Source organism: Chrysemys picta, chromosome 7, assembly GCF_011386835.1.
Source record: "Chrysemys picta bellii isolate R12L10 chromosome 7, ASM1138683v2, whole genome shotgun sequence".
NCBI classification, from domain to species: domain Eukaryota; kingdom Metazoa; phylum Chordata; order Testudines; family Emydidae; genus Chrysemys; species Chrysemys picta.
In genome coordinates, this window is record NC_088797.1 from 16,188,361 (window position 1) to 16,201,786 (window position 13,426).

Here is a 13,426-nt window from a genome sequence, read left to right on the forward strand (position 1 = left end):
GTAATATTTCGGGCCAAAAATTATGAGGATCCAGCAGGGTAGAGCTAGCTGTCTTCCTTCCCTCCCCCTCCAAGCTGAAGATCCCGAGAGGGCAGTGAGCTGGCTGCACGCTTCCCAGCTGGCGGCGCGAGGGAATTAAACTAAGAGCACGGGGGAGAGGCTGCGGTAGGCGCTGAGCGAGACCTAGCCCAGCCTCGGGAGCCCCCCATCCCTCCTTCGCTGCCTGCCTCCAGTTACCTCAGCCCGCATCTCTGCGTAATGACGCGCCGGGAGGGAACGGGAGAGCCAGGATGGGGAGGGTGAGAGCAGGAGGTGGGGAGAGTGGGAGGAGGAGAGCAGCCGAGCGACCATTTAAAGCGATAGCAAACCCTTACCTTTCCCCAGTGCTGTGCCGCTGGAGATCGCAGCAGAGAAGCAGCGGCGGAGAGGGCAGACGGCAGGAGCCGGACCTCCCCAGCCCATCCCCTCCCCACCCCACACACCCGAAGGGAATTTCCCCTCCTCTTCCCATGAAGGCGCAGGGGTGCCCCGCTGGCCACGCCAGGACATCTGGCCATCGCCCGAGCAGCGGCAGCACCATGATCCGGCTGGGGAGACTCTTCCATCTCCTGACTTTGATCAAGTTGCCCTGCTGCCTGCTGGAGTTTCTCCTCTCTGCGGTGGCTCACGGACAGGAGATGTACGCCCCCCACTCCATCCGGATAGAGGGGGACATCACCCTGGGGGGGCTCTTTCCCGTCCACGCCAAGGGACCCACCGGAGTGCCTTGCGGGGACATCAAGAAAGAAAACGGCATCCACCGGCTCGAGGCGATGCTGTACGCGCTGGACCAGATCAACAGCGACCCGGACCTGCTGCCCAACGTGACGCTCGGGGCTCGGATCTTGGACACTTGTTCCAGGGACACCTATGCATTGGAGCAGTCGCTCACTTTTGTCCAGGCGCTGATCCAGAAGGACACCTCCGACGTGAGGTGCACCAATGGGGAACCACCGGTCTTTGTCAAGCCAGAGAAAGTAGTTGGAGTGATTGGGGCATCTGGAAGTTCAGTGTCCATTATGGTAGCGAACATCTTAAGGCTTTTCCAGGTAGGGGTTCCAGAGTCATCAGGTTGTTTGGAAGGGGCGGGGGGCTTATTTGGGGTTTGTCATTGAAACGGATGGATTTATTGCTCCCTTCGTCGTGTCTACTCTACTGAGGTTTCCCCACTTGCACAGGGATAGCAGGGGCTCGCAGAGTTGCGATGCAATTTTTACTCTCTCCATTTTCATTTAGGTGTTTTTCATGTAATTCCCCTAAGAATTGTTCCCCTTCTACCCCCCACCTCTCTCTTTTAACAACGCCCCACCCACCCCTCTCTATTCCACCGTTCATGACACTTTCTGGATTTATCGCCCCATTTACAAGAAGCAATCTGTGGAAAAAACAAGGCTGTGATTTAAATGGGTTTGCATTAGAGTGAAATATGGCTCGGCAAACACGCTTGTAAAAGGCAACAGGGGCGCGAGCACAAATGGTTTCAAACATGAAATATTAAAGGTTTTTGATGAGGACACATTTGTGTACCGCAGGTTCCGCCGAACAGCCCCCTCGATTAGTTTAGTATTAGTTACACTGGGATTAGAGTGCACATCGCTGCAACCAAATGTGTGTGTATATATGAGAGAGAGAGAGAGAGTATGTATTTTTCTTTTTTTTTCATTATTTCACTTGCCTTTTAATTTCCACTTTACAGCTGCAGAAGTCGATTTGTGTTTAGACATCTTCATCCATCTAAATGATAAGCCATAGTTTGATCTACTTTAAATGACATTTTTCTCCTCCCAGCTGGCAGTAGATAAACCAGAACTCCAGCTCGGAAATCATCTCGTTCTAAGCGAGATGCAAATATGGGAGGAAATGCAGTAACCCCTCGGGGGGGGGGGGAATAAATTGCAGTAACCTACCCCCGAAAAACCCAGCCCTAGCACCTGAAACCCGTAGTCTATTTCAACCTTGGACTCTTTAAAACCCTGCCCAGACACGTAGCTGGGAGGCTGTAGGGACAGCGGCTGCTGGATTGCTTCAGGCTTTAATTCCTCCCTCAAGTGCTAAAGGATGAGTTGAGAAGACGGATTAAAGGATTGGGGTGTGTGTATTGCTGCAGTGCTTTCTGTTTCCTCTCCTCCCCGCTTCATTCATATATATATGTCCCCGTTATGTTAGTCCCTGTACTGAAATCCCCCTGCCTGGGTCCATGCGCTGCTGTATTTCAGGATTCAAAGAGGCAAGTCTCTCCCCAAGTTTTTCCTTCTAGACTCATATCCAGGCAATTGCTTTTCTCCTGCCTCTTTGAAATCACCCCATCTCTGCGGCGAAGTGTGTATGGGGCTGGCGGGGGGGAAGACAGCAAGTGATTTCATTAACCTAAAGCACAGCCTCTGCCACAGAGTTTGGGAAGGGATCTGACCCATGGAGCATCTCCATCATTAGGAGCTGCTTTTGGACAGGAGGCTGGATGATCCCCTTCTCTCTGAATGTAAAAGGGTTGGGGAGGCTATCGTGAGCCGGGAGCGTTCATGGCACTGTGAGCGGCAGGGAGAAAAGCGCAAACCAGAGGTAGGCAGGGAGGGTGGAGCCAAAATGCCAAGTGCAGCACACTATCATTTTTAGTCTAATTTGCAAATTGCCACTGTTCGCCCAGGGCGGAGGAGCCAAACCTCGGGGTGGGGGTTGGGGGGGCTCTCGCCGCGCTGAAAGCGAGGGGCCAGGGCTGCAGGTAGAATAGATGCATCAACTTGTAGCGTGCAAGTTGGCTCACTGAGGCACATTGTTTTTTACACACACACACACACACACTTATATGTCTTTTCCACATCCTCTTTCGTCCCCGCGTTTTCCAGGTTCAGCCCTCCGAGAGATCGTATTGTAGGAGTATCGGTATCGGCCTAGAAAGAGGGTGGGGATGGCAGAGAGTGTGTGTGTGTGTGTGTGTGTGTGTGGTGGAAGGGAGTGTAATGCAGACAGCCTGGCAAGCGCCCACCTCGCTCAAGGGCTGTGCCCAGCCAGGCAGAGGGAAAGGGGGCGCCCGGGGCTGAGGGAAAGTGTAGCTTGCTTCCAACCCGGTGCTGATCGCTCCGTGGTTCAGAATGGTTTCCATCCCCCTCCGCGAAAGGGAATAAAAGCGAAGCGAGGAAGGCGCCTTCCTCTGCCTTCAACAAGTTCCAGCGGCTGGCTCGGGTTTCGCTCGCTGGCGCGTCTCGATGTTGCCGGTACATCCCGCAATGGGCGTTGTGTAGGGGGAGGTCGCAGCTTTTCCGTGACAGATGCCTCGGGATTCCAACGGGGAAGCGGGAAGTGTTGCCAGCCCATGAGCGCCCATGGAGTGACAGTGACCCCCCCCCCACCCCCCCGCCAGATACATCATTACTGGTACCAGGGTTTCTCGCGCCCCAAGCCGAATCCTCCTCACGTTGTTTTTTGCAACAGGCAAGTTTGTTTGTTTGTTTGTTTGTTTCCGGCTACAAACAGGGGAACTTCTAGGGCTGTCATGGAAAATTCACTTTGCTGTTTCAAGAACTCACGGGGGCTCCTTTCTTACCATCTGCCTGCCCGTGTCAGGGGCAGTCTTCACCTACAAGACACAAACTGAGCAACTGATCATTGGTGTCCTTGCCCCTCCTTCTCCCCTCCATGAATTGAGAGTTGGATCATTTTCTTTTTGCCACCCCTGGAAGAACATCAAGGAGCAATTTTTAGTTGAGATTCTCCTCTCCAGCCACCACCACCCCCAGCTCAAATATAAAATCCAATGTTGTACCACTTCTTAAATACAGGACAGCATTAAAGCTGTAGATGCAACAATAGAACGGCCCTTAATAGTAACATCAGACCTGGGCGAAACTGGTCGATCACACAACTGGCAGAAATACAAATAACCCGTGTGTGTGTGTGTGAGAGAGATGCAATTAGATATAGTGGGGGGGGGGTTAATGCATTCAAGGCGTTTTACTGAATTATAACAGGGACTCAGTGAAAAATAAATGATCTCATGCTATATTCGAACTACAAATGTGAAACACTTCATGTGGAGGATGCACATTAGAAAATGCTGAGATCGTAGTCAAACAGTATTTGCTTTAGGCTCTCACAAGCAACTGTATTAAAATCAACCAGCCTACTTTACATATCATTCCAAAGCAAATCTTGGCACTGTGCTCCTTCTATGTAGTGAACCCATGTCTGTAAGATCTCCGGCATTGTTATGTAACTGAATTTGAATGCATACAATAACATCTAACTTACTCATACCTATTACAAATATTTAGACATGTCCAGAATAACATGATTAAAGCTATCCTTGAATTATAGCATGCTGAAAACAAGAAATTCTAAATATTGCTATGTAATTGTACTGACTACAGATTTTACAGCGTGGTTCTGCTTTCCTTATCTATTTTCTCTCTCTCTCTCTCAATATTTGTTGCATTTCAGAAGATCTCATGTAGAGAGGATAGAATGGAAGATGTATATCTAAATAGGGGGTTGGAAGAAGGAAAATAGGTTAAATATGCAAACTAGCATTGGGTGGGGAGAAAGTTTATCTTGGGGGAAACTTGTATATATTCCCCAAGCAGCTTTAGCATGTGCAGCCAGCACGTACTCCACAGATCACCGTAGGTTTCTCCGACCTTGGCAACATTACAGGGGTTATATTTTTAACATGGATGAACGGTTTTTGAACATTTATTTTATGCAGTAGGCACAAACTGGCTTTTCCTCAACATCATGCAGATCAGCTCTTTCTTTCCATCTGTTGAGGCTAGTGCAAAGATATCACTCATTAATGTTTCCATTTCCCTCTGTGTCTTAGGGGAGAGTAGAGGATCTTGTATTTCACCCTTTATATTAGAACCATATTCATGCAGCCTATGCACAACTTGGTGCATATCACTAATGATTCCAGTGAGCTATATTGTGTGTGTGTGTGTGTGTGTGTGTGTGTGTGTGTGTGTGTGTTTTCCCCCTCCTGGGAGGAGATTATACATGGAATGAGGTGAATAAAGGTTTAGGATTCAGTTTTCTGTACTGTGCGTGGCATCAGCTCTAGAGGTTTGGGAACATCACAAATGATAGCATCAGGTCCATCAGCATGGGTAAACACTGTTTGAATGCGTCTCACTTTTAATTCACCCTTGCAGTTACTGTGGTGGAGGATGCTATTTGGTAAAAAATAATGTGGGTATATACATTGGGCAATTAACTTGCTCATTTCCCTTATGTAATTAATAAGTACCACTCTACGAGCTTGTTTACCTGACGAGTTGTTCTGGAAAAGCTGTTCCTGATTTAATCCATGTTAGCATCATGGAGTTAACTAACTTGGAAAAAGGCATTTTTTATTCCAGAATAAGAGCATCCACACACGCAGTTAATGAATAGTTAATCTACTTTAAATTCACCATACCTTATCCTGCATTAACTTTCATGTGTAGACAACAGTTCATCTATCACTGATTTACACCATCATTAGAACCATAGTATGAATGATCTGGATATCTTATGTTTAGAATACTATGAGCTGTGTTCTTATTCCAGATCCAAGCATAGATCCCCCAGAAGTCTAAAAGCAGCTCAAATCCAGAGTATGAACATATTGGGCTAATATGCTCATTCTGATGAAGGGAAGCTCTCGCAGGGTCAGAGAGAGAGATGCACTAGTCAAAATTGGGTCACTACACTCCCTTTGAATCATGCATTGAGAGGATCGTAGTCAGGCACAGGGAATAAAGGCAGTATATGTCCCATAAGACCACATCCTGCTATGATTTCTCATGCCAAATGCCGAGTGAAGTTTTGAGAGATGCCTTCAGTTGCTCTCACACAAATGTAGCCATTAAAGGGGGATGGATTTGTTGTTAAGGCACTGGACTGGAATTTAGGAGATCTGGGTTAATTTGCTGGTTTGCCACAGACTTCCTGGATGACCTTTGGTTAGGGCAAAATGTTCAAAAGTGCTGAAGTCCCATTTTCAAAAGTGACTTAGAGAAGTCTAAGATTCATTAAAGTCAGTATGTCTTAAGAGCCTAAATGCCTAAATCACTTTTTGAAAATGGGATACTGGCTCCTAAATCACTTAGGCACTTTTGAAGATGTTCGTCTCTGCACTTTGGATTTCCGCTGTCCAATGAAGACATAGAAAGAAAGGAAGTATTTTATAATGGCTTTTTTATATTGTACGTTTTTTGGGGTAGGTACTGTCTCTTACTGTGTGACTGTCCCTGGCACAATGGGTCCCTTCTCTTTGGTAGGGACAGTAAACATTAATATAGTATAAAGAATTTAGTAAACTTTGGACAATAATTGAATGGGTATACCTGATGCAGGGAATGTAAATGTAAGTGCATATGTTCAATATGTCATATTGATTTTGGACTAAAATTCTGTTAGGAAATGCCAATAAAGATTATGGCAATTGTAAACTAAACTTCCAGTTTAAAAATAAGAGGATGTTTGGAAAGCGGTTTTGAAATGCATCATGGATTTCAAAACAGTGTTTTTATTTACATTGCTAATGTTGCATTATAACACTGCTATTAGCCCTAATGGTACAAGGTAATATAATTTATTATATTATGAATGTAGTGTCCATGAAAATCAGTAACTATGTTGAAAAAATTACTAAATACTTTATCCATTTTACATATTTAGTGAATGAAATTATGTAGCATGGGGAAATCAACACTTTCTTTAAAGCACATTGTAAAACTAACTTCCCTTAGAATCCACAAACATACAGTACTTAAAATTTTGAACTAAATTATTGCCTTAGCTTCTGTCTTCAGCAAGTATAATTCCTGGTCAATAGACAGTTATCTTTATCTAAATATTGTCTTTCCTTACCAATGTTAATTCTTTTGGAAATGTTCATCTAAAAGGGGGAGACTTTCAAAATCACGAAGGGATTTAGGAGCAAAATCTTTTTGAAAATCAGTGAGACTTGTGCCCCTAAGTCCCTTTTGAATATGCTTTTGAATATATTCCATTTCTGTAAACACTTCAGTGCTCTGTAAGAGAGACCAATGTTGTAATGCTTACCATTTGGATACATACACGGACAAAAGAAAGCCTTAACAGGATTGTGGGAAAGGAAAGCTATAACAGGATTAGGAATGCATCTCAACTGGAACACTAAGGTGAGAGTAGGTACGGCAGGAAGGGTAGTTTAACTTATTCGTTTTTTCTTTTTCTTTTTGAAGTAAAAATATTAAGCATCAGCATAACTTGTCACACAGTGCCTGAATCCAAGCCTCTTAAAGTCAATAGAAGTCTTTCCAATGGAGTTTGGATCAGGCCTGTGGCAACTTCCACAGTGTCTGTCCCTCCTCTGCTCTTTCTCCTTCGTCTAACTACTGCTTCGTGGTATTATTACTGGTTTCAGAATTGTGGATGGTAAGTTCAGAGAGATCCATCAAAAATGGAAGAGAGAAATCTAAACGCAATTTACTCTTTGGAAAACTGGCAGTGGCTCTGCATGAACGAGGTATGGTTGGAGGCTCTGCAGCTTTTGGGTGGAAGAACCACTCTGTTCATTATGAGCTTTTGGCCTGTGCGGTGTAATGGTGGCCCAGTCAGGGAGTTCCTATTGTATGTTTGCTGCCCCCTCCTGAACAGGTGGGAAAAGCGTGGTATAATGGCTCCTTTAGGAGTTCTGGGGATTAAGTGGAAGGGACTGGCCCTTTGAAGAACATGCTAATCTTCCAGACAATTTCCCCTCAGATATTGGAGCATCTGTATGGTTTGGAAAGATGATTCTAATGTTCGTTTTCAGTTAGATTGTATAGTGCCTGTTTAATGTGCTTTCACAAAGCCCCTTCCACCTATTGCTGAAGTATTTAGAATGTCACAAATTGAAACTGAGTTTTCCTTCATATCTTTGCCTTTCTCATCGTTTCCAGAGGGAAAACATGATAATGGTCCACAGACTTTGATCCTGAAATCAGATCTGAACACAGGGAGCCCTGCATGCATGCAGAGTCCCATCTGATTGGATTGGAGTTAACAATACAAATAATATACCAAATTACTAATCTGAATGAATCTACTGGATTATGCATTCTGCAGGGCAGGGACTGAGTCATCCTCTGACTGGAAAGTACCTAGCCTATTTTTAATCAAGATTTTTTTGGAATCCGATCAGAAGTCTTTCCAGACATTTTTGTAAATGAGAAAATTGAATAATTTCAAAACTACTTCAAAAAAGTTTTTTTTACAAAACCATGACAATATTATAGTTTTAAAGCTTGTGAAATGGAAACAAATTCAATGTCTTGCCATTTTTCACCAAATGGTTGTCTCATTTTTCAACAAGCTATATTTACCATCTTAAGTGCTTTTCCTTGTTTTTTACTGTTCTACCTAAATAATTTTAACAAGGTGAGGTAATAAACATATTTTACTCTATTACTGTTTACTCCATTTTGCTAGGTGCTTTACAGACATAGAGTTAAAGATAATCCTTGCCCCCAAAGAGTTGGCAATCTTAGATACCAAGTTACCGGTGGATGAAATTAACAGATGGGACAGAGTTTAGGGTCAGAGTAACATGAACGTATTTTTTCATAGACTAGCTGTGTGCAATATTTTGGAGCTAAAGCTTATTTTGTTGTTAATGGAGTCAAAGAAGAATGTCAGTAGTTTCAGCTAGCCACCAGCATAGCGGTTGTCAGCTGACAGCTGAATGTAGACTTCATGGTACAAACAAGTCTTAAGAAGGGATTTGGGGGAAGATATGGTAGTGGCCTTAGAGGATTTTTTTCAGGGGGGACCTTGCATGCATAAGGGGTGGAATGGAAGAAAGATGATGGTGCTTGCAGGAGACAAGGTCAAGCAGTTGATTACGACTGACATCATTGGCAGACTCAGGGCATCCATTGTTGATGGAGATGTGGGAATTAGAAGGTTCCTACAATGAAAATATATATTCAGCAAACAAAATTGTGCAATTTCTTCACTTCAAAGAATACATTAGTAAAGTGACCAATTTGAAATGACATGTAGACAGGAGCCATTTTAAAACATTAATTTTCATAAAGAATATTCACATTTTGAGCCCCACAATGCCAACAGTATAAAACTACATAACACATTTCATATTTTATCCTAGGATATCAGTTTTGCCTGAAGGCATTAAAACCTTCTGACACAATACATTGAATCATATCAGATGCCACTATTTCTATTTATAGTATATGCAAATTAATCTCAACCAGTGACAATATAGAGTGTCCCAGGGATAGGAATATGATGAATTTGATCATAATATTGGAAGATCTGAAGCATGTAATTAGAGCAATTTGAATAGCAATGTATCCAATAAATTCAGAGTAATAGGGCAAAGGGTGGGCATTCTGAGAAAAGTAGAATTTTGTGAGGAGAATCATACTTGTTTCATAATGACAGATTCTGCTCTCAGTTACATCAGTGTAAATCTGGACTGATTCCACTGAAGACAACAGTTACTCTGGATTTTCACCAGTGTAACGGGGAGTGGGAAAGATGTAGCATCACATAGGCCCTAATCCTGCAAAGATTTACTCACATGCTTGACTTTAAGCATGAGTTAGTCCCATTCAGTTCTGTGAGACTACTCATTTGCATAGTGTTAAGCAGGTGAGTAAGTCTTTTCAGGATCAGAGCCTTATGCAGAATTGTGAACACACTTCACTCAAAACTCTGGCCCCTCCATGCCAGGTAAAGGGGGTGGAACAGCATAAAGGGGCTCTGAAAGTCCTGGTTCCAGCCGAGCAAGGATCCGCCAGTGCAGGAGCTATGAAAGGCAGCCATATAGACTGTCCTCTGAAGACCTCCTTGCAAGTCCTGGCACAGGGGACTAGGAGGCGGGGAGGAAAGTGTCAAGGACACTCACAACCAGTGCTGTGGAGGTCCTGAGGAGCCTGAGAAAGCTGCTGTAACTTAGCTCTTCAGTGATATCTAAATTATGCCTGGGGCCAGCCCCTGGAGCAGTTTAGCATGTGGAAGGTGCAAACGTGACTTAGTCTCTCCTTGCTCTGGGTTCCATGTCACCTGTTGGGCATCTTAGAGACCCAGCACAGAAGCTCTCCCATAAATCTTAGTTGTGTGGAGCAACTCTCTCTATTAAAATGCCATTCTTTTCTTCCACACAACTGTGCTCACATCTTGCAGCTACTAGCAGGAAGGTCTTTTGTTCTGAAAGAGATAGGGAGAAAAGGTGACTTTGTGGCTGAACTGGTGCTGGAATAAGATTCATACAAACTGTGATTTCAAAAATAACAGGCTTGTGTTAGAAGTTCCTCTTCTCTGAAACCCCTTCTGCTCACAGACAGGCCTTTAATTTTTACTACAGTTCTGAGTCTCAATGAAGTAATGCAGAATCTTTGCACAGATGGCTTTGCACAGCTGAAGTTCGCTGAGGCTGGGCTCCCATGACCTATTTTATTTTGTAACTCAGGGAGTATTGAGCATGTTAGCACTTGTGTGAGGTTGTGATGTCCAAGGCTCGTGAGTGTTATGCTTTATAATTACAGAACCTGACAGACACCAATGCACATGTGTACTGTGATCTGACACTAGCTAGAGTGTGCGCATCCTTGGTATGTGTGTTGGACTGAGAGGAATTTGCTTTCTAAAACTAGGCTATTAAAGAACAGTAGAGAGGTCATAGCTTTTTGGAGCCCTATCTCAATTCTTCAGAGGGTAAGCACTTCATTTGATATCTTGATGTTTAATGTTAAATTTTTAAATAGACTCTAACTGCAGCAGCTGTGCTACCACACTCTTCTCTAACATAGCTTAGCTTATATTTTCACTATTGATACTTTTGCTGTGTCATTTTCAGGTCACTAAGACAAGAATTAGCATATTATATTAAGGCATGTGTTGCAAAGGGAGTATTTAGTGACTTTCTGGATGAAGGGGCTTTACAAGCAAAAGTCTTCAGAGTATTTTAAAATGAATACTTAATTATGCAAAAAAAAAAAAGTATGCTCTTGTAATGCTCTGAGTTAAAGATTGCCTTTCTCCTTGTCTTGTGATCATCTGAGGCACTTGAACTAACCGGTTTCTGATTTAAATGGGAAGGGAGCTGTGGCTTTAGCAGGAGACACTTGGTTCTGAAACTCATTCCCCTGCTTCCTCTGGCAGATAAAATCTCTTACCATTTAGGGCACACAGCAAGGGCTAAGTTTTCTCCAAGGGTAGAGTGAGTGGGTGGGAAGATTGTTTTGGGAGTTAGAAAGGTATTTCTGTTTATATCTAGCTACACTTAAGCTGTTGGAAAATGCATCCTTGTGGCTATAAAGACAAGATGGGCAATCTATTTTATTTTGCCAACAGAAGTTGGTGAGAGACCAGCTTTCAAGCTTACAGAGAGCCCTTCTTGAGGTCTGGGAAATGTACTCAGTGTCATAGCTAAATGCAACGTGGAACGGATTGTTTGGCATAAGTAGTTAACACACATTTCAGGGAATTGTTCAAAGTGAAGTGGCCTGTTACCTCCTGCTCCTGTCGGGGCAGGGCCGGAGGGAAGGAAGAAGATGCAGGAGTGGTCAATGGTTTATAGATCACTGTAACAAGCCGTAAATCCAGTTTCTTTATTCAGTCCATGAATTTGCCATTTTAGCAGAGTTATGAATCTAAGCTCCCAGACTCAAGTTATGCAAGTTTCCTTTGAGGACTGAGAGGTCGAATATAGAGTGATTGCTTTGTGAGAAGAGTTCGCTCTCAGGTAATATGGTTGTGATAGGCATGTGTAGAACCCATGGATTACAAAATGTGTGTTGGGGTGGGGGGTGTTGATCATCATAGCAGTAGAGATATCTCTACAGGTTTGGCATCTGTTTTGGTGGGGTCTGGTGCCTCTTTGAGTTGGTGGTCTTGGTATGTGGAGAGCTTTCTGATGCGCTCATGAGAAGTTACAGAGGTTAGAGGGTTGTTTCAAGGCCTCATCCAACTTATTTCTCATATCCTGGAACCAACAGTGCATACTAGTGGCTAGTGTTGTTTTTTTGTTTTTGTTTTTCTTAAACAAATTGAAGAAAATTCGAGCCAGCAGCCTTATAAAAAAAGCAGTCAATTGCGAACTGAGTGAGTGGCCAACAGAGAACAGGCAAACAGAGGGAGTTTGCCTGGGGGGAATTTCCACAGTTTTTTGCCTTTCAGGCTTCTGTGAGCAGAAAATGCAACATTTGAAGAGGCTCTTAGAAGGAAGATAATATGGATAGTGAGCGATCGGCTGTTGTGACCTGCACAGGATGTGCCATGTTTGTCTTTCTCCCAGAGGATAGAAGCGAATTAGTCTGTATGAAGTGCAAGCTGGTCTCCATATTGGAAGAGAAAGTTAAAGGACTAGAGACCCAAGTTTCGACACTGTGTGGCATAAAAGAAAATGAAGGTTTTATGGATAGAAGTCAGCATTTGGTACTGCAGGCAAAGCATGCTGAAGAATCAGAGAGGACAGTGCAGAACGGGGAAGAAAATTGGCAGCATGTGACCTCCATAAGAAGAAAGAGGAGAACCCATGTACCTCCAATGCAGATAGAGGTAAGAAACCATTTTCAGGCTCCCTGCACAGGTACTATGGTGGAGAATGGTTTGGAAGAGTCATCTGAGGGAAAGGATAAGGAGACCCCGTTGACTGGAAGGCGTGGGATGCACTGTCCTAGGGATGGGGGTTCCACGACCACCACTCCCAAGAGGAGGAGACGGGTGGTGGTGGTCGGGGACTCCCTTCTAAAGGGGACAGAGTCCTCCATCTGGCATTGAGACAGGAAACTCGAAGTGTGCTGCTTGCCTGGAGCTACAATTCAGGATGTGACGGAGTGTCTGCCAAGACTGATCAAGCCCTCAGACTGATACCCCTTCCTACTTCTCCATGTGGGCACCAATGATACTGCTAAGAATTACCTTGAATGGGTCACTGCAGACTACATGGCTCTGGGAAGAAGGATAAAGAAGTTTGAGGTGCAAGTCGTATTCTCGTCCATCCTCCCTGTTGAAGGAAAAGGCCCAGGTAGGGACCATCGAACTGTGGAAGTAAATGCATGGTTATGCAGGAAAGGGTTTTGGATTCTTTGATCATGGGATGTTGTTCCAGGAAGAAGGATTGCTAGGAAGAGATGGGATCCACCTAATGAAGAGAGGGAAGAGCATCTTTGCAGGCAGGCTTTCTAATCTAGTAATCTCATCATAGAAAGCAATCTGATTGGTCAGACATGACTTGCCCAATTCATGTTGACTGTTCCTGATCACATTCCTCTCCTCCACTGCTTCAACATGGATTCCTTGAGCACCTGCTCCATGATTTTTCCAGGGACTGAGGTGAGGCTGCCCAGTCTGTAGTTCACTGGATTCTCCTTCTTCCCTTTTTTAAAGATGGATACTTTATTTGCCTTTTCCCAATTGTCCG

At 44.1% G+C, this 13,426-nt stretch overlaps 1 protein-coding gene across 3 annotated transcripts in view; it reads left to right on the top strand.

Annotated features, from left to right (window-relative positions):
• Window positions 1–265: 265 nt before the first annotated feature.
• GRM7 (glutamate metabotropic receptor 7) overlaps window positions 266–13,426 on the top strand; it is a 545,183-nt gene continuing 532,022 nt past the window's right edge. The window contains exon 1 of one of the 3 annotated variants that reach the window (XM_005288512.5): window positions 266–1,088. In XM_005288512.5, the coding sequence (XP_005288569.2) occupies window positions 291–1,088 (798 nt within the window). In that variant the 5' untranslated portion in view covers window positions 266–290. The remainder of the gene's footprint in view (window positions 1,089–13,426) is intronic. The other 2 variants (XM_005288513.5, XM_005288511.5) reach the window with 2 other exon arrangements.